At 65.8% G+C, this 19662-nt stretch overlaps 3 protein-coding genes across 5 annotated transcripts; 2 read left to right on the forward strand and 1 right to left on the reverse strand.

Moving 5' to 3' along the window:
• Nucleotides 1-1232: 1232 nt before the first annotated feature.
• STAT6 (signal transducer and activator of transcription 6) lies at nucleotides 1233-10195 on the forward strand. 3 transcript variants are annotated; one of them, XM_034071537.1, is made up of 23 exons: nucleotides 1242-1334; nucleotides 3096-3268; nucleotides 3908-4031; nucleotides 4556-4694; nucleotides 5896-5979; nucleotides 6050-6167; nucleotides 6256-6305; nucleotides 6411-6559; nucleotides 6635-6766; nucleotides 6844-7032; nucleotides 7110-7197; nucleotides 7511-7633; nucleotides 7754-7846; nucleotides 7931-8137; nucleotides 8215-8309; nucleotides 8392-8528; nucleotides 8629-8775; nucleotides 8881-8950; nucleotides 9079-9192; nucleotides 9267-9371; nucleotides 9472-9552; nucleotides 9751-9897; nucleotides 9982-10195. In XM_034071537.1, exons 3-23 carry the CDS (start codon nucleotides 3916-3918, stop codon nucleotides 10154-10156), a joined length of 2559 nt encoding a protein of 852 aa, XP_033927428.1. In that variant the 5' UTR covers nucleotides 1242-1334; nucleotides 3096-3268; nucleotides 3908-3915; the 3' UTR covers nucleotides 10157-10195. The 3 variants fall into 3 exon arrangements, with proteins under 3 accessions (XP_033927430.1, XP_033927428.1, XP_033927429.1); XM_034071539.1 differs by lacking the exon at nucleotides 3096-3268 and having other exon boundaries at nucleotides 1233-1334; XM_034071538.1 differs by lacking the exon at nucleotides 1242-1334 and having other exon boundaries at nucleotides 2913-3268.
• A 977-nt stretch (nucleotides 10196-11172) lies between these two features.
• On the reverse strand, nucleotides 11173-14202 carry NAB2 (NGFI-A binding protein 2). Its single transcript, XM_034071517.1, has 7 exons — nucleotides 14052-14202; nucleotides 12878-13686; nucleotides 12633-12766; nucleotides 12135-12186; nucleotides 11854-11986; nucleotides 11573-11773; nucleotides 11173-11463 (listed from the first exon to the last, which is right to left on the reverse strand). Exons 2-7 carry the CDS (start codon nucleotides 13673-13675, stop codon nucleotides 11369-11371), a joined length of 1413 nt encoding a protein of 470 aa, XP_033927408.1. The 5' UTR covers nucleotides 13676-13686; nucleotides 14052-14202; the 3' UTR covers nucleotides 11173-11368.
• A 1450-nt stretch (nucleotides 14203-15652) lies between these two features.
• NEMP1 (nuclear envelope integral membrane protein 1) lies at nucleotides 15653-19230 on the forward strand (the record flags this gene model as incomplete). The annotated part of the gene is made up of 9 exons (XM_034071528.1): nucleotides 15653-15686; nucleotides 15833-15957; nucleotides 16044-16254; nucleotides 16488-16560; nucleotides 16638-16731; nucleotides 17545-17659; nucleotides 18334-18559; nucleotides 18679-18852; nucleotides 19092-19230. Coding segments are annotated over exons 1-9 (1176 nt in total), but the record flags the coding sequence as incomplete, so codon positions are not given.
• Between the last annotated feature and the right edge of the window lie 432 nt (nucleotides 19231-19662).

Here is a 19662-nt window from a genome sequence, read left to right on the forward strand (position 1 = left end):
GGGCCGCTCCCAAGCACGTCCGTGCGAGCCCCGCCTCCCGATCCCCCCCATCCCTTCCCCTCGGGGGGGCCCCGTGGTCCGGCTCCGTTCTGCCACCCAGAGACCCCCTCATCACCACGGGGGTGACGTCAGAGCCGGAACCCTGACGTCAGAGCCGGAGCCGTGACATCATTCATCCGTCACAGCATCCCGTCATGCCGCTGCGTGCACGGGGCTGAGGCCGGGTTCGGGGGGGGGGGGAAGGGGGTGTGGAGTCTGTAACCCCCCCCCAGTGATGTCACTTGTTAAAACAATGACGTCACTCCCCCGCCCCACCCCGTGAGGCAGCAGCGCTGGCAGCAGCCGCTGCACCAGATGTTTGCGAGGAAGATCCAGATGTTCTGGGAAGCCGCCCCTGCACAAGGGGGGGGGGGGATGTCCCGGCGGCGGCGGGGGGGGGGGGAGCCGAAGGGCTGCTCCGTCCCGTCCCCTCACGGGGGCCCCCGGAGGTTGCGCAAGCCCAGCCGAGTGGAGACAACCGGATTCCTCCCCCGAGTGGCCCCCGGCCAGAGCCCCCCCTTCCCCGCAGGATGCTGCCCCTAACGGGGATCTGGGGGGGGACACCCCGACCGCCCCCCCAGTACACCCAGGGCTGGACGGTGGGGGACAGCACCCGGTGCCAAGGGGGGCCAGTGAATACGGCTCCACGCCTGATGCCTGTAACGGCCACGAGCACCAAGGGGTCACCAGCCCCGCGGGGTGAAGAGCGATGGGGACAACGCTGGAAGCGACCCCAGGCCCTCGGAGCACGGGGGTCCGGGGGCGGCCCTGCCCCGGCACCGGCAGCCCCCGCCCCGGTGGCACCGGCGGTGCGGCAGCGCTCCCTGGCGGCCCCGCCGGGGCCCTACCCGGTGCGGCCCCCTCCGCTCCGGTGAGGGGTGTGGGAGCAGCCCCAGGAGCACCCCTCGGTGGGCAATGGGCCCGTCCGCTCGCAGCGTGCGTATCCCCGTGCCCGGACCCCGTCCCCATCCTCGGGCCGGCACCGGAGGGGGCACAGGACCGAATGCGGGGTGCAGAGGGGGGGGGGAGGGGGGGTACCAGTAACGGGGCCGATGCGGGGCCGGGGGGTGCGGGCGGTGGCACCGGACGGGCGCGGGGCTCGGGCAGCCGGTGCCGGTGTCGGGGCCGCTCCATTGCCGGTGCCCCCCCCCGCACGCACCCGCCGCCCTCTCGTCTCCTCCCCCTTCCTGGTGCTCGGCGCTTTCCGCCGGACCCGGCCCGGCCGCACCCGCCGCCATGGAGTGAGGGGAGCGCGGCCCGGCCCGGCCGCCCCCACCACCGGCGGCTCCCGACAGGTAACGGAGCCGGGGGGGGACGGGACCGGGAGCAGCGGCCGGGCCGAGGCCTCCGTGGAGCGCCCGTTGTGGGGGGGGGGGCCCGTCACGGCACCGGGGGCCTCTGGGGGGGGAGCGGAGGAGCTGCCCGGTGTCAATGCGGCGTTTGTGGGGTGCGATGGGGAAGGGGCTGCGGGAGCCGGGGCTGGGCTGGGGCCGGCGTCGAGGCTCCCGTTGGCCGTGGAGGTGGCCCCAAGAGGAGCTTCCACCGGGCACGGAGCGTCCGGTTGAGGCAGCCCCTGCGGGGTCCACTGTGTCCTCCCTGCAGCGCCATGACCGGGGTCCCACCGGCCAGGACGGGGGGTCACCCCCTCAGCACAGTGGGGAAGGATGGGCCTGGGGGGGGGCAGTGAGGTCTCTGAGGCTGCTTCCCTATGGAGGCAGAGGTGGAGCAGAGCTCAGGTGTCCTGAGTGTCAGGAACGGCAGAACCTCGGAGCATCTGAGCTGGAGAAAGCCCCGGGGAAATCTGTGCTCCGTGGCCGGGAGGATGAGGAGGGTGCAGAGGGATGTGTGTACCCACAGGCTGCCGGCTCCCGGCCCTGGGCTGGGACATGACCAGGAGTGGGGTCCCTCCCGGTCCCTAAGGGTAGGTAGGGGCTGCATTCTGCTGCCAGGAGGTGTCTGTGTTGAATGAGTAACAGCAGTGAGGCCGATGGCAGCTCTGGCCTCTGGGATGGGGACTTGGTTTCCCTGTGAGGAAGCAGAAAGCCCCGCTCGGAGCACGGGGGTCCCTGATCCCCCCTCCTGCACCCGGCTCCTCCACCAGCGCTGCCGAGGAGCCAGAGCGGCCCCTTGGGTAGAGGAGGAAGCGAAAGCAGCTGCGCTGGGGTGGGTTGGGCAGGGGGAGCGGGCAAGGGGCACACCCTGGGGCCGTATCCTGCCGCGGGGTTCCCCGGGAGGCAGCTCCCTGGCCGAGCACGTGTCCCCATTGGGGGCCCGAATGTGGCTTCCCCGGCCACATCCCATCCCTGCTGCTCATCAGGCCTGGTCAGTTGCTGCCATGGGAGCCTCTGCTCTGGAGTGCCACCCTGGGGGTATGAGCCCTGTGGGACATTGGGGTGCAGCTGCAGTGGTTGGGGTAGGTGCATGCTCATCCCAGGGCAAGGGTCTGGAGCTCTGTCCCCTGTCACTCCCCTGTTTCCTTCTCCAGAGCACTGTGGAGGTGCTGATGCAGCAGATGCTGCGTGGTCTGATCCTGTGGTGGTGCTGGGTCTGGGCAGGGAAACGCTCTTCTGCAGAAAGAGCAGAGGAGGAAAACATGGAAATGAGGAGAGGAAGAAAACAGGGCACAGCTGAGCCGAAGGAGCTGCTGTGATTGATGCCAGGAGGGGATGGGCCTGTCCCCACCCTTGGAGCTCCTTCGAGCCGTTGTCCCCTGGCTTGGAAGGCAGCTGGGAACCGGGGAGGAGGAGCACAGCACCTCCTGCAGCCTCCGAGCATATTCAGGCATGCCCAGCTGTAGGTTCCAGGTTGCCACTTCCCAGCCAGCAGCTTTCTCGCAAGCAGAAATACAGGTTTGAATCTGTATCCAGATAAGGGGGAGGCCGAGGATTGCATCCCGAGGATCCCTGCTCCCGAGGCCGCTTCTCCCATCCCTGCCGCTGCCAGGGGCAGGACGGGGGCAGCCCCGGGGTGCCCCTCGCCGCCGGTGCCGTTGTTGTGCGCTCCGGCCGCCGTTGCCCCAGTGACGCCGGTTTCCTTCCCCTCGGCCGGCTCCGCAGAGCCTCCCGGCGGCTCCACCTCCGCCGCCGTGACGTGACGGGGCTGTTGTTTGCTGCCGGGGCACGGGAAGCCAAGCTCGGGGTCCCGGAGCCATCCCGGAGCCATCCCGGAGCCATCCCGGACGTGTCCGAGCCGCAGGAGCCGGCCCTGCCCCCGGGGAACCGGCAGCGAGGTGCGTCCGCAGGGGCGCAGAGACCCCCCCCAGCCCTTCCTGGGTCCTATGAGCGGGGCAGGGGGAGGAAGGGGATGGAGCCGGTTGGCAGAGGCACGGAGCAGGCAGCTGATGGGCACAGGGAGGGGTTGTTGGAGCTGCGATGCTGGGGACTGGAGGAGCCGCGACTCTGCCCACCCCAGCGCTGGGATTCCCTGCGGAGTTTCCCATCCTGCGCCTCATTTCGTGCTGTCCATGACCCCACTGGTTACGGGGAGCGGCTGGGGAATGGCTCTGGGGAGCAGCAGAGCAGCCCCACTCTCTTCCTGCTTCCCCAGTGGTTCTCCCATCTCTCCCGTGCCGAGACCGGCGGCGCTCACCCATCCCTCCCCATTGTCCTTGCACATTGCCCACGGCAGAAGGTGCAGGGGTTCCCCAGAGATGCAGGAAACTGAGGCACAAGCTGGCTGCCGCCTGACCAGGATTGCCCAAGAGGCTGATCCTGGAGCAGCTCCTTCTTCCTGCTCCTCCTCCTCTGCAGCAGCCCTGACCCCATGGAGCAGCAGGTTCACATGGGGCAGGAACAAGCAGCAGCTCTCGGAGGAGCTGGGCTGGGGGCTCTGGGTCCTGCCCTATGGTTCCTCTCCTGTTTCTCCGCAGTTCCCAAGATGTCCCTCTGGAGCATCGTCTCCCATATGCCACCGGAGGAATTCAGTGGCCTCTTCACGGAGTTTCCCCGTAGCCTGCGCTGTGTCCTGGGTGACTGGCTGGAGAACCAGCCCTGGTGAGGCCCCACAGGCACTGTCTTCATCAGGGACTGTAGCAACAGGACAAGGGGTGATGGGTTTAATCTGAAACAGGTGAAGTTTAGGTTAGATATAAGGACAAGGTTCTTCACTGTGAGGGTGCTGAGGCGCTGGCACAGGGTGCCCAGGGATGCTGTGAATGCTCCATCTCTGGCAGTGTTCAAAGCCAGATAGGATGGAGCCTTGAGTGACCTGGTTTACCCTGACACATCCCTGCCCACGGCAGGGGGTTGGAACTGGATGATCCTAAGGTCCTTTCCAACCCAAATCACTCCAGGATTCTATGGTGGAGGCAGATGCACATTTGGGATTGGTTTTGGGAGGTCACATCCTCTCCAGGGAACCTCTTGCCCTTGTTCATGCACCAAATTGCCCCCACAAACACAGCCAGCACTGGGTGGCAGCTGTTCCCCTTCCTCCATGGGGCAGGTGTGTGGCTCAGGGTTGCACAGGGGATGGTGGAGGATTCCTGCCCATCCACCAACCCTTTTCCCCTCTCCAGGGAGTTCATCAATGGCTCGGATGCCTTCTGCACCAGTGTGGCCAGTGGGATGCTCTCGGCCATGCTGGAGAAGCTCCGCAGCGCTGCCAGCAGCGATGGGCAGCAGTGCCAGATCCTCCAGCAAGTCAATGGCATCGAGGTGTGTGGCGCTGGGCACAGGGCTCCTCAGGGCTGTGTCACACTGGGGTCCACTTGGTTCTGTCCTGCTTCAGATTCGGGTCAAGCGCTGCTCCAAGGGGTCAATGCCCCCCTTAAGGAAGGGCCAGCCCCATCCATGAGCCATGAGCTTGTGTGGACCCAGCCCTGGGGGCTTTGGGGTGCTGCCAGCCCCCACCTGCTCCCCATGTTCTGCTTGAGCAGTTGATACCTCCTTCCTCCACATCATGTGCCGGGTGCTGTGCCTTGTGCCACGGTTCCTCCTGCTGCATGGGCATGGGCTTGGGCTTGGGCTTTCCCTCTGTGCCAGGCTCTGGTTGAGCCCCTTCTCTCTTCCACCTTCTGATTGCAGATTTAACCCCTCTGCTCTCTGCTGCCAGCGAAGCTCTTAGCTAAGGGCTGAGTGCTGCTCATTCTGGCTGCAAGCTCTGCTGCTTTCTGGGTAACACACTTCTGATGTCCAGCATTTGGGAAGGGGTTGGCTTTGGTTGTGGCTTCCAGGGGGCAGGTGGCTCTGAAGCGGCTGTAGGAACACACGCAGGTGTTTCAGCTCAGGGTGTTTAAACAGGAGCCATCCTCCCATAGCAGCAAACCCTTCCCTCTCCCGAGCTCCCAGCCGCATCCAACCCTGCCTAGAGGCAAAGGGCTGGAGCTGGAGCTCTGCCCTGAGGCTGGGAGACCAAACCTGCCCCTTCTGCCCCATGCTGCTGAGTGCAGACATGGGGCAGGAGCAGAGGGTCCGGGGTGGTTGCATGGGAAGCATCCGACATTCCCGGTTTGGGAAGTAGCTGCAGTGGGAAGTGTGTGCAGGCTGGAGCAGATGATGTGGGACACAGGGAGCGGAGCCAGCAGGGAAATTCCTCTGCTTGCATCCTATGGAAGGCATTGATCCACCCAGGCCAGGCCAGCAGGGAGGATCTTCCCTGGGTGTCAGGCTTGGGATACTCGGCAGCAATAGAGGATTTGCTTTGGTTGGATTGTTTGCCTGGTCCGGTTCTCATTTCAAATGGGTTCATTTATGTCTTGATGCCCAGCTCAGGGTGGGTGGGAATTACCAGTATTCCCATGGATCGGGTCAGGGAACCCCATAACCTGACTTAGCACCGGAACGCATGGATAGGGTGGGAGGATGCTGGGGATGCAGGGACCGTATCCTGCCTCACTGATGCTCTGCCTCCCTGCAGAACATGTACCGGCGGGACCCGCTGCGCCTGGTGTCTGTCCTGAGAGCAATCCTGGATGGGGAGAAAGCTGCTGTGCTCAAGAGGGTGCGTGGTCCCTGCTCGAGGGCACGGGGTGGGCTCTGGGCACTGCTCACCATGCTCTGCTCTGCCCCAGGACCATCACCTCCCGCTCAGCTTCCACCGGCGGCAGGAGGAGCTCAAGTTCAATGTGGGGCTGCAGCGGCTGCAGCATCGTGTGCGCTGGATCCAGGCACTGCGGGATGGTCCCACAGGTGAGGGGATGGATCAGGATGGGGCCCATGGGGCAGCGTGTCCTGCAGTACTCACACACCATTAACGGGGCTGCTCCATCCTCCACAGCCTCTTCACAGGACCCACAGCTGAAGACAGAAGCAAAAGCCTCAGAGAGCGTGAGTGGGGTGTGGGTACCAGGGGGAAGAGCAGCATCTCTGGGGCAGGAGAGGGATGGGTGCCCTGCAGGAGATGGCTCAGGGCCCTGGGTTGATGCCCCACAGGAGCTGCCCACCCTGATCCTGGAGGCTGTGAAAGAGCTGGAGGTGGCCAAGCAGCAGGTGCTGAAGAGGATCCAGATCTGGAAGAGGCAGCAGCAGTTGGCAGGGAATGGGGCTCAGTTTGAGGAGAACTTGGCTCCGCTGCAGAAGAGGTGAGTGGCAATGGGCAGGGATGGGTCACCCGGAGCAGGGCCATGGCTCAGGGTCCCCCTTTGCCCTTGGTTCAGGTGCGAGAACCTGGTGGAGATTCACTTCCAGCTGCATCAACAAGTGATGGGAGTGAGCACAGAGCAGGGGGCTGAGCTGGTGCCCAGGCTCCAGGAGCGGCTCAATGAGGTCCTATCCAGCCTGGTCAAGAGGTGAGGGCAGCACTGGGGTGAGGGGGGTCTGCACCGGGGGGGGTTGTGCTGAGCACCATCCATACCTGTGTCCCCAGCTCCTTCCTGGTGGAGAAGCAGCCCCCACAGGTCCTCAAGACCCAAACCAAGTTCCAAGCCAGTGTCCGGTTCCTGCTGGGCCCAAGGCTGCTGAAGGCATCGGCCAAGCCCTACATGGTGAGGGCTGAAATGGTGACAGAGAAGCAGGCGCGGGAGCTGGCGCTCAGCACCCACAGCAGCAGCCTCAGGTGAGGGCTGGGGGCTCAGCACAGGGCAGGGGGGCTGCAGGTGTCAACCACAGCCCCTGAGCCCTTCTCTGCCCCAGTGAGAGCACTGGGGAGATCATGCACAATGTGGTGGCCCTGGAGACCAACCCCACCAGCGGGACCTGCTGCGCCAACTTCAAGAACGTGGTGAGGGCCATTGGAGAGGGATGGGATGGGAGCTTTGGGATGGGATGGGGTAGGATGGGATGGGAGCTTTGGGATGGGATGGGAGCTTTAGGATGGGATGCAATGAGATGGGATGGGATGGGATGGAATGAGGTGGGATGGGGTGAGAGCTTTGGGATGGGATGGGGTGGGATGGGATGGCATTGGAGCTTTGGGATGGGAGGGGATGGGATGGGATGGCATTGGAGCTTTGGGATGGGATGGGATGAGATGGGATGGGTTGGGGGTCCCCAGGGCTTGCCCAGGGGTGATGCTCAGCTCTTCCCCTGCCCAGCTGCTGAAGAAGATCAAGCGCTGCGAGCGGAAGGGATCCGAGTCAGTAACAGAGGAGAAGTGTGCGGTCCTGTTCAGCACCTCTGTGGCCCTGAACGTCAGCAACCTCTCCATCCACCTCCAGGTACCAGCATTCCCATGGGATAGGGCTGGACAATGCTGTCCCCTATGGGACACCCTGCTCCATCCTGGACAGCCCCATCTCGCTCAGGACTGATGGGGGGGCCGTTATCTCTGCCCCCAGGTCCTGTCTCTGCCCATCGTGGTCATTGTCCACGGGAACCAGGACAACAATGCCAAAGCCACGGTCCTGTGGGATAACGCCTTCTCCGAGATCGTGAGTGCCACAGGGCGAGGAGATGCTGGGGTTGGGTCCGGCTCCGGGATGGAAGCATCCTGGCTCCATCCTGCCCTGCCGCAGGACCGGGTGCCCTTCGTGGTGGCCGAGCGGGTGCCTTGGGACAAGATGTGTGACACGCTGAACCTGAAGTTCATGGCCGAGGTGCAGACCACCAAAGGGCTCCTCAAGGAGCACTACTTCTTCCTGGCACAGAAGATCTTTAATGACTACAGTGCCAGCCTCGAGGACTTCCAGAGCCGCAACGTGTCCTGGGCCCAGTTCAATAAGGTTACTGGGAGGGCTGGTTTGGCTCAGCAGGGACCAGCGTGGCCCTGGGCATCCTCACACCCTCCCTCCCACCCCAGGAGATCCTGCCCGGTCGGGGATTCACCTTCTGGCAGTGGTTTGATGGAGTCCTCGACCTCACCAAGAGGTGCCTCAAGAGTTACTGGTCTGATAGGTGGGTACTGGGGCCAAGTGGGATTGCAGAGCAGCTCCAGGGCCAGACCTGGGATCCAGGTCCCATCTGCGCATCCCTGCAGGCTCATCATCGGCTTCATCAGCAAGCAGTATGTCTGCAAGCTCCTGAGCACGGAGCCCGATGGGACCTTCCTGCTGCGCTTCAGCGACTCTGAGATCGGGGGGGTCACCATTGCCTACGTTATCCGGGGCAAGGATGGTGCGTGGGGGGCACGGGGGCTGCTCCCGGTGCTGTCCCCATGGCCTGGGGACATCGGGGTCATGGGCTCATGATGGAGCCTTGTGCTGTCTCCCTGCAGGCTCCAGCCAGGTAGAGAACATCCAACCCTTCTCAGCCAAGGACCTGTCCATCCGCTCCCTTGGCGACCGCATCCGGGACCTGGGGCAGCTCCGCAACCTCTACCCCAACACCCCCAAGGACCAGGCGTTCGGGAGCCACTACAACAGTGAGCAGGAGGGGGGGAGAGATGGGCAATGCTATGGGGAGCTCTGAGGGGCAGAGGGGGGGACATGGCTGGGCTGGTGGGTGATGGATGCTTCTCTCGGAGCAGAAGAGCACACAGGCAAGGACGGCCGCGGTTATGTCTCCACCGCCATCAAGATGACAGTGGAAAGCGAAAGGTGGGTGTTTGTGCACGATCCCCCATAGGGATCCCGATCCCGAATCCCCCCCATGGGCTGCACTGGAGCACATGGTCCAGCGGCTGGACCACAGCAGCCCTGTGCCCATGGCAATGATGTGCTTGCAGGGACCAGCATCCCCAGAGCGCTGCAGGGACCGTCCCCGAGGCCCCCCCGGCTCCGATGTTCAACCTGCCCATGCTGCAGCCCGAGGGCCTGCAGCCAGTCCTCAGCTCCGTGTGGTGAGAGCCTGGGGCAGAGGCATCCGCTCCGGGGTGCAGGGGGGTGCTAACACCCCCATGTGTCTGCATTGCAGCCCCCCCGCTCCCTTCTGCCCCCCACCCATCCCCACGGGTTACCCTGCGGCTGAGAGCAACGTCAATGTGATGGTCACCAACAACCTCGGGTCCTCCTTTCCCAGGTAGGCACTGGTTGAAGGCACTGGGGGCAGGTTGCCCCCCCCCCCCCCACCATGGCCCCTATGCGGGGGGTGTTTCCCCATGTGCTCCTCCTCCCCATAGCACATCCCTGATGCTTTCTCCATCCCTGGCCATGGATCCACCGCTGCCTCGCTGTGAGGACCTTGCCTTCAGGAACCCATTGTAAGACCCAGCACATGGGTACGGGGGGGGGGGTACCCGGCATTGACCCCCCCCTTCTCCCAGCCCAAGGGTCCTTTCCTGGCTGAGCAGTGCCCCAGTTCCCTGCTGCTGCCCCAGTCAAGCACTTCCCCTCTGGGGAAGCACCAAGGGGGTACCCCCTGGCTTACATCACCCCCCCTTTCTTTGCCCCCCCCCCAGGCCCTTCATGCCCAACCAATATATGACTGGGGAGACCTCACAGATGCTGTCGGGGGGGCCCTCACCGGAGCCACGGGATGAGGAGATGCTCGAGCTGGCCCCATTGCCACTGATGGGGGACCCACCGCTGCAAAGCACCCAGAGGTGGTAAGCACATGGGGAGGGGGGGGACACCATTGGGGTGCCCAAGGGGGGAGATGCCCTGAGTCACCCTGTGCCTCCCCTGCCCAGGCTGTCCAGCATGGACCAGCAGCCCTGCTCCGACCTGGACCAGTTCCTGCAGGAGATGTCAGTGGAGGGGCCCCCCTTCCAGCCCCCCCCCCAGCACAGTGGGTACCCCAATACCTCCTGCTGGGGCCTGGGGGAGTCCCGGTGGGATGACAGCATCCGACCGGGACACGCGTGAGGGGGATGCTGGGGAGGGGACATTGGACTGTCCCCCCCCCCCCCCAAGGCATCACTGGGTTGATATGGCTTGGGGGGGGGGGGGCGTGGAGGATTCTGGGTAACACTCGGGTGAATCTGCTGCACTTTGGAGCCCAGAGCTGCTGCCCTGTATGGAGGGACCCCCCCCAGCCCCATGGGGCACACACAGGGTCCCCCTCACTAAGCCCAGAGATAGCACTTGCTTTGGGGTTTGTGAGGTGCCCCCCCCCCAGAGGCAGGAGTGGGGTTGCAGTGGGGTGCGGGGGGGGGGGGGGGGCAGGGGGGGGCAGGGACATAAGCCATAAAATAAAGTTTTATTCCCAAATAACAAAATAAATAATCTCCTGTACACGTTACAAAGGAGGAGGCGCCGCGAACGCTCGAGAGAGACACCACAGTCCTATGGGGGGGGGGACACACAGGGACATGGGGACCCCGGGGCTGGGCACCGCTTATGGGGACAGGGGCATGGGGGGGGCAGCACCAGCCCCGTGCCCATCAAACGCCACCCGCATGGTGCTGGGAGGGGGTGCACACGCGTGACCCCCACAACACGTGTGACCCCCGCAGCACAGGGACCGTGCACATGAAGGTAAATGGGGGGGGGGTGCGGGGGGGGGGGGGTTAGAGCTGGAACACTGCACGTGGGTGATGAGTGCTGCGGGGGGGTCACAACGGGGGTGTGGGGAGGGAGGAGTGGGAAGGGGGGGTCACAATGTGGTGCGTGCTGCAGGGGGGGGCGGGTGCTGCGGGGGTGCTGCGGGGGGGGGGGTGGTGCTGATGCGGGAGCACACGGTGCTGCACGTGGCTCCTGTGCGGTGATGGGGGGGGCTCACCCAAAGGGGCCTGGGGGGGGACGGGGACACACGGGACAGGCAGCACAAGGGGTGAGCCGAGGGGGGGCTGTACAGCAGCTTTGAGTCCATCGAGGGCTCCCCCCAGCCCCGGTTGGGGGGGGGGGGGGCTCAGAGCCTGGTGGGACCAGGGTATTGCTGCTGTGGGGCGGGGAGGGGGGGGCACATCCCGCCGCGGCTGAGGTAACCAGAGCATCGGTGCGGGAGAGGATGGGGTCCCCGGGGGGGGGGGGGCTGTGGCCAGGCCCTCACCGGCTCCCCGCACCCGGAGCACCGCCGGTACCAGTCCCCCAGCACGTTATTGCTTCGTTAATGGTGGGGGGGGGGCTGCAGGGGCCTCACTGCCGGCTGCTCTCCTGCTCCACCTTGATGGTGCCGCGGGGGGGCTCAGGGGGGGCCGGAGGACCCCGTTCTGCCAGCCCGTCCTCGAACTCTGTGGGGAGAACCAGGGTTGGGGGGGGGGCATCAGGGAGATGCTTCCATAGAGAACAACGCAGCTGCCCCCCCCCCCCCCCCACCTCCGCTGCCCCGAGGGGGCTCACCGGGGGCCGGGGGCTTCCCGGGCAGGCAGGGGCTGAGCCTCCCCACACGCTCATGGGACACCAAGCGAGCCAAGCGCAGCCCCTCGTCCATCAGCGTCTGCTGCAGGATGTGGCGGCTCCAGAGCCCGTGCGGGGGCAGCCCCAGAGCCACGTCGGGGCCGGTACCGGGCGGCGGCGTCAGGCGGGGACAGGCACCGGCCACTGCGGAGAGAAGGGCAAGATCCGGGTTACCGGATGGGGGGGGGGGTCCGGCTGCTGCCCACGGGGGGGGCTCAGCTCACCCTGCAAGTGGCCGTCGAGGCTCTCCCCCGAGAGGCTGCCGGTGTCCTCCTCCAGCCCCGCTCGGAACACGGCCCCGGGCGGCTCCGGCCCCACCGGCAGCGGCAGCAGCTCGGGCCGGCTCTGTTCTCCGGCCTGCCGGGAGCGCGCAGTGAGCGCAGGGCAGCGGGGACGAGCCCCATCCCACCGAGAGCAAGGGGAGCTCCGGGCTGTGCACAGCACCAGCCCCACAGCCCCAGCCCCGCATCCCCCTGCGGCAGCATCAGTGCGGGGACCGACCCACCTCCTGCTTGAGCCGCTTGGCCGCGGTGGCTGCGCTGTCCTCGGGATGTGCCCTGCGAGGGGAACGGGACACACACACCAAGGGCTGTGTCAGACGGGGGGTGAGTGCGCAGGGGCCCTGCGGGCAGCGGCAGCCGCTCGGGGAGCGTGGGCCGGGCAGGGCGGTGCCGCGATCGGGGCTTTGGCACAGATGGAGCCGGGGGTGGCACAAGGGGGGAGCGAAGGGAAAGGGCAGAGCGGCCACAGAGCACAGCGGGAGGGGTGAGGGATGGGGCACCCCCCCCCCACCATCATCATCATCATCATCCCCCCCACCCCCCGGCATTCCAGCCATACTCCACCTCCCGCGGGTCCGAGGTCAGGCACAAAACAACCCACACGAGGGAAAGGGGAACTTGGGTCCCGTCCCCATTGGGAAGCGCTGAGCTATGGGGTGCAGAGGGGGTGACAGCTCCGCCCCCCCCGTCCGGTTTGTGGCAGGGGGTTTGCCAGGGCTCACCTGGACACCTTGAGCGAGGACAGGTAGGTGCTCTCCCTTGCTACCTGGCGCGAGAGGGAGAAGAGCTCAACGCGCCGCAGCAGCAGTGAGTTATCCCGCAGGCAGAACTGCGCGGCCGCCTCGTTGATGATGAGCTGTGGGGCGCAGAGGGTGCGTGAGATGGGGCAACCCCAGCACCCCACGGCGGAGGCAGCGTCTGACCCAGCGGACCCCATCTCCCCCCCCAGGACCTCGGTGCCACGCACCTCGTGCAGGGTGAGCTGCTTGCCCTCGCGGCGCCGGGCCTCGCCGCGGCCGTAGATCGCGCTGTGCCTCCGGATCTCCTCCTCCTTGTGCCGGTCGCCATCCTCCAGCTGGAAGATGTGTCCCACAGCCTTGGCCAGCTTCTTGTTGAGCTTCATGAGCGCCCGCAGCTCGGCCTCGCCGCCGCGGGGGTAGTTCTGCAGCAGCCGCTCCACGCTCTCCGCCACCGTCCGCACCAGCTCCGGCTCCAGCGCCTCGGTACCCATCACCTGCTCACCGCTGCTCCCACCCGGGGAGAAGGGGGGACCCCCCGGCTCCTCATCCCCGCCGCCCTCCGACTCGGGGGTGCTCCTCCCCGGCCACGGCGGCACCGCTGACGGTGACAGCTTCTCCCCCGGCTCTGTGGGGCTCCGGGCTGGGGGTGTCCCGGAGCTGCTGCCCCCTTTGCCCACAGCCTCACCGGGGCTGGCATGACCGTTGCTGAGCGCCTTGCGCCCGCCTGCCTCCGACAGCTTGAAGAGGGGGATGCTGCTGACGGGCACGGCCGACACGGGCTGGCTGAAGAGCCCCGGGTTGGAGGCCCACTCACGCAGGGCCTTCTGGAGGCGGCGGACGTGCAGGGGTTTGGTGGCCATGCCCACCAGCGCCATGATCTCCAGGAACTCCTCCTCGCCCGCCTCGCAGAGCTGCTGAACGTCGTCCCCCCCTTGCTGGATGAAGGTCTCGTAGTAGCCCAGCAGGTTGGCTCGTTGCAGCACCCGGTACAGCTGCAGCTCCCCCAGCGTGCGGGGCAGGGCCATGGCGACCGCGCCTGCGGGACCCACGGCTCACGACGGGCACGCAGGAGAAGCCCCCTCCCCACCACGGACCCGATGGGGGTGCTCCAGGGTCCCCACACCCCCCGGGGCACCCAGGCTGGGTCGGACCTGGTGTCCACGGCTCCTTCACACACAGCAAAGCCACGAATGGGCCCCCCCATCCCCTCAGCAGCAGCCCCGCACCCCCCAGAGCCCCCCATGGCACCGGACACGCTCCCGAGGCCGCCCCATCCCTCCCCATCCCCGACGGCGCAGCGCGAGTCCCGTTCCCACCGGAGCCGCTCTGCTCCGTGCCCCTCGCTACCGGTGCCCCCCCCGGCCCCTCCCGCTCCCCCCCCCCCCCCCGTCGGTCGCTCACCGCCGGCTTGGAGCCGCCTCCCGGCCGCTGCGCCCGCCCCGTGCGCGGCCGCTGGGGGGGGTGGAAGCAGCCGGAGCTCCGGGGGCACCGGGAGGGCACCGGGGGGGCACCGGAGGGTACCGGAGGGTACCGGGGCTCGGGGGGGTCCCGCGGCCGGGCCGGGCGCGCTCGCTCCTTCGCTCCGCGCCGCTTCTGCGCGCCGCCCACACGGGCGGTACCGTGAAATAGCAGCGGCCCCGGCAGCGCCGAGCGTGGGAGGCACCGGGGGCGGATCCCGCGGCTGCCGCCCCCGTCGAGCACAGCGCGGGCGGCCGCGGGGGGGGGGGGGAGCAGCGGGGGGGGGAACCGGGACCCTCCCCCCCCCCCCCCTCCGGCTCCCCGCTCCTGCAGACGCTGCGCCTCCCGTCCCGGGGGGGGGGACCGGGGAGCGGAGAACAGCACGGGGGAACCGGGAGGGGAAGGAACTCCCCCCCCTCCATCACCGGGGGGGCACGTACGGGGTCCCGGTAGACGGTGCTTGGGGGGGGGGGCAGGACCGCTGCGCTCGCAGCATCGGCGGCTCCTGCAGCAACCGGTGCCCGTTATCCCGGCCATGCCCCGGGAGCGCGGCCGCCCCGGTCCTCAGCCCCCCGGCTGCCCTCGGTAGGCTCCAGGGTGAACACGGAGGTGACTCCTCGGGCTGGGGGGGGGCACACGGTACTACCCGGTCCCTCCGTTCCCCCCCCCCCCCCGGGCTGGATGGGGGGGGTGGGGGGTCACGTCCGCGCCCCGGTCCTCGTGTCACGGCGCTGTTTATACCGAGCACGGCTCCAGCCGCCCCTTACCGGGGCTAGCAGGGGGCAGCCGGGGCTCAGTGCCCCGCTGTGGTTGGGGGTCCTGCCCCATCCGTGCCCCCCCCCCCCGTGCAAACACCGGGGGTCCCGCTCGGCGGGGCCGCTCCCAGGCCCGGCTGCCCCCGGCTGACGCACATCCTCCGCCTACGGCCCCGCCGCTTCCCGGCTCCGCCGCCCACGGACGGGGGGGGCCGCCCGAGCCCGAGCCCCGCTCACCGCCCACGGGGACCGGACGGGCTCGGGGCTGCGGGAGCTCCGCCCATCGCCCCCCCCCTCCATGTGCCATGAACGGGGCCCGAACCCACTGCCCCGACCCCGGTCCCGGTGCCCCCCCCCCCCCCCCCCGGTCCCCGCACGCTGCCCGTTGCGGGGGCTGAGGGGCGGAACTCCGCGCCCCCCCCCCACGCGTGACCCCTCCCCCGCACGAACCAGCGCATTCTGATAGGAGGAGGGGCTCGTCAATCACGTGTTCTTGTCTCTGATTGGTTGAGGGGTGCGCCTGTCAGGGCCGTTACTAAGGCGGGATTAGCGGTTGCTATGGGATGGGCTTGAGCCGCCCGTCTGGTTGGTCCCCGCGGTAGGCGTGCCCGGCTGCTGATAGGCTGCTCAACCAAGCTGCTTTCCGATTGGCCGGTTTAGCCTTCACTCGGCGATGACGCAACGCCAGCGCCCTCTCTCATTGGCTGCCGCTCGGCCCTCGGTGGCCGTTGCCAGGCGGAGGGGCGGAAGGGACGGGGCGGCCGCGGCGGGAGGGATGAACCCGGCTCCGGGACGGCCGCTGCTATGGGGCACGGTGGTACCGGTGCTGCTGCTGCTGGGGGGGGCTGCAGGTGAGCGGGGACCGGGGAGCTCCGCACCCTGAACGGGGGCTGCGGACGGGTCCGGTCCCCACATCCCGTATCCCGGAGGATGCGCTGCTGGATCCAACCCCCGCTCTGTGCCCTGCAGGTGCCAAGGCACCGCCGGTCGTCTCGCTCCTCGAGGGCCGCATGTACCAGCACTCGACCCCGCATCACTTCTGCTACACCAACACGCACAAGCCGCGGTGGCACGAGATCTGGACCAGGATGCAGGTGAGGGAGGAGGAGGAGGGAGAGGAGGAGGAGGAAGGTCCGTTGGGCCCCCGTGGGAGCCGTCCCTCCGTGTGCTCCCCCTGCAGATCCGGGTGAACAGCAGCCGCATGATCCGGGTCACCCAAGTGGACAGCGAGGAGGAGCTGGGTGAGTCCAGCGTGTGGAGCTTCCTCTCGTCCTTCCTCAAGGAGAAGCTGAACGACACCAGCATCGACGTGGATCTCTACAGCAAGAAAACCTGCCTCAAAGTGGAGCTGCTGGAGGACGGCACCAGCTACTGCGTCGTCCTCTTCCGACGTACGGCCCCTCCGTGGGGGGGGGCTCTATAGGGGGCATTGAGGGCAGGGGCTCGTGTGCTGAGGGCTGGGAAGGAGAATGGGCTGCAGAGGGAGTGTGTGTCCATCCGTGGGGTGTAAACTCAGGGCTCTGGTGGGGGGGGGCCTGGGATGCTGCCCCTTCCCTGTCCCTGTGACTGCAGCCAAGGGACTCTGTGCTGGGGTGTTCTCCATCCGGATTCATTCCCTTTCCAGGCTTTGACCCGAAGCTGTTCCTGGTGTTCTTCCTGGGGCTGTTGTTGTTCTTCTGTGGGGACGTGCTGAGCAGGTGGGTGCCCTGGGGACCGGGGTCTGCTTGTGCCTGTGCACAGGCAGCCCTGAGCCCTAAACCGGTGTCCTCGGCAGGAGCCAGCTCTTCTTCTACTCGGCCGGGATCAGCTTTGGTTTGCTGGCTTCATTGCTCATCCTCATCTACATGGTGTCCAAGGTCCTGCCCAAGGTGAGGGTCTGAAGAACACTGTGACTGTGCAAGCACAACCTGTGTGCAAGAACAACCTGTGTGCAAGAGCAACCTGTGTGCAAGAGCAACCTGTGTGCAAGAACAACCTGTGTGCAAGAGCAACCTGTGTGCAAGAACAACCTGTGTGCAAGAGCAACCTGTGTGCAAGAACAACCTGTGTGCAAGAACAACCTGTGTGCAAGAACAACCTGTGTGCAAGAACAACCTGTGTGCAAGAACAGCCTGTGTGCAAGAGCAGCCTGTGTGCAAGAACAACCTGTGTGCAAGAGCAGCCTGTGTGCAAGAACAACCTGTGTGCAAGAGCAGCCTGTGTGCAAGAACAACCTGTGTGCAAGAACAACCTGTGTGCAAGAACAACCTGTGTGCAAGAACAACCTGTGTGCAAGAACAACCTGTGTGCAAGAGCAACCTGTGTGCAAGAACAACCTGTGTGCAAGAACAACCTGTGTGCAAGAGCAACCTGTGTGCAAGAACAACCTGTGTGCAAGAGCAGCCTGTGTGCAAGAGCAACCTGTGTGCAAGAGCAGCCTGTGTGCAAGAGCAGCCTGTGTGCAAGAACAACCTGTGTGCAGAACAACCTGTGTGCAAGAACAACCTGTGTGCAAGAACAACCTGTGTGCAAGAGCAACCTGTGTGCAAGAGCAGCCTGTGTGCAAGAGCAGCCTGTGTGCAAGAACAACCTGTGTGCAAGAACAACCTGTGTGCAAGAACAACCTGTGTGCAAGAACAACCTGTGTGCAGCTGTACAAGAACAAGGTGTAAACAGCTTGAATCTCCCATCTCTTCCTCCAGAAGAACCATGTGTACCTGCTGCTGGTAGGGGGCTGGTCCTTCTCCCTGTACCTGCTTCAGCTGATCTTCAAGAACCTGCGGGAGATCTGCAGGACCTACTGGCAGTACCTGCTAGGTGAGTGGGAGCCCTTTGGGGCTGGTTGCCAGCCATGTCCTAGGCTGCATCCTGCGCAGTGGGTCCTGGAGGGGATCCTGCCCCTCTGCTGTGCTCTGTGAGCGCTCCCCCCTGCACTGGGAGCAGTTCTGATGTCCTCAACGTAAGGACATGGAGCTGCTGGAGCAAGGCCAGAGGAGGCCCCGAGGATGCTCAGGGGCTGGAGCAGCTCCCATAGGAGCCAGGCTGGGAACACTGGGGCTGGAGCAGAGGAGCTGTGTGGGGAGCTCAGAGCAGCTTCCAGTGGCTGGAGGGGGTACAAGGATGCTGGAGAGGGACCTGCAGCAGGGACTGGAGCGATGGGACAAGGGGTGATGGGTTCAGACTGGAACAGGGGGAGCTCAGCTTGGAGATAAGGAAGCTCTTCCCTGTGAGGGTGCTGGGACACTGGGATGGGTTGAATGGAGCAGGTTGGGATGCTCCATCCCTGGCAGTGCTCAAGGCCGGGTTGGAGCACCCTGCTCCAGAGGAAGGTGTCCCTGCCCATGGACCTGGATGAGCTTTAAGGTCCCATCCATCCCATTCTATGAGTCTATGCTAAGACGCTGGGTTCCTGCCAGCTCAGTGCTGCAGCCCCTGCTGCTCTGGGGCTCCTTCAGCCAGGCTGAGCCTCTGCTCCCCCTGCTCTCCCGCAGGTTACCTGCTCCTCATGGGCTTCCTGAGCTTCGGCATCTGCTACCGGTACGGCCCATTGGAGAACGAGCGCAGCATCAACCTCCTCTCCTGGGCCCTGCAGCTCCTGGGCCTCTTGCTGATGTACTCAGGCATCCAGATCCACCCCATCGCCTTGGCCTTGGTGCTCATTGCCTTCTGCACCAAGAACCTGGACTACCCATTGCACTGGGCTTTCGCTGCCTACAGGTGAGGGCTGATTCCCTGCTCGCTGCTGGCTGGAGCCATGGGGTGGGTACCCAGGGGCTGGTGCCTTGGGGCAGAAGGCAGCAGGACCCGGAGCTCTGATCCCACTGCTGGGTTGGCAGGAGGCTGCAGAGCTCCTGGCTGGGGCCGAGCCCCCCTCGCCTGCTCACGGAGGAGGAATTCCGGCTCCAGGGAGAGGTGGAGACACGCAGAGCCCTGGAGGAGCTGAGGAGCTACTGCAGGAGCCCGGAGTTCTCTGCATGGGCAGCAGTGTCCCGCATCCAGGCTCCCAAGAGGTAACGGGGTGACCATCCCGGATCGCTCTGCTCCCATCCTGCCTTTAGAGATGGGGAGATGCAGGCATGGATGCTCTGTGGTGAGGTGGGAGCAGGGGACGTGCCATGGGGGGCAGGAATGCTTCACCCTGGTGTGCCAGAGCCTCACAGGAGGGTGCTGGGCACGTGTGTACAACATGTATGTACAACATGTGTGTACAATACATGTGCATAACGTGTTTCTATGGGGTCCTTACCAGGTTTGCTGACTTTGTGGGTGGTGCCTCTCACGTCACCCACAACGAGGTCTCTGTCCACGAGCGGGAGTACGGCCTCGGTGGCATCTTCCTTGAGGACCAGCTCTTCGATGAGGATGATGATGATGAGGAGGAGGAGGAGGAGGAGGGGGAGGAGGAGGGGGATGGGGATGATGCCGCCTCCCTTGACAGGAATCACACCTGTAACTCCCTGCCCCACAACCACCTGGATGCTGATTGAGGTGAGGGGCAGAGCTGCTGCCATGGAGCAGCCCCTCTTCCTGCTGGGAGCATCCCCGTCTATGGGGTGGGGATGGAGCGGAAGCTCTGTCCTGTGTGCGGGTGCCTGGGAGGGTTGAGGTGCACGAGGGGACCTTCGGACCCGTCCCTGCGTGCTCAGCGCGTGCCCACAGCTGCCAGCAGTGCCCTGCTCCTCGTACCAAAGACACCAGAGGGCTCTGCCTGGGCTCTGCCTTGTCTTAAACTCCCTCTGGATACCAAAAAGCCCCCGATGGAGCCGGGCTCAGGAGGAGCCTCCAAAGCCTTTGTGGTGCCCTGCTCCCTGCTGCTGCTG

The sequence above is a fragment of the Melopsittacus undulatus genome, chromosome 21 (genome assembly GCF_012275295.1).
Source record: "Melopsittacus undulatus isolate bMelUnd1 chromosome 21, bMelUnd1.mat.Z, whole genome shotgun sequence".
NCBI classification, from domain to species: domain Eukaryota; kingdom Metazoa; phylum Chordata; class Aves; order Psittaciformes; family Psittaculidae; genus Melopsittacus; species Melopsittacus undulatus.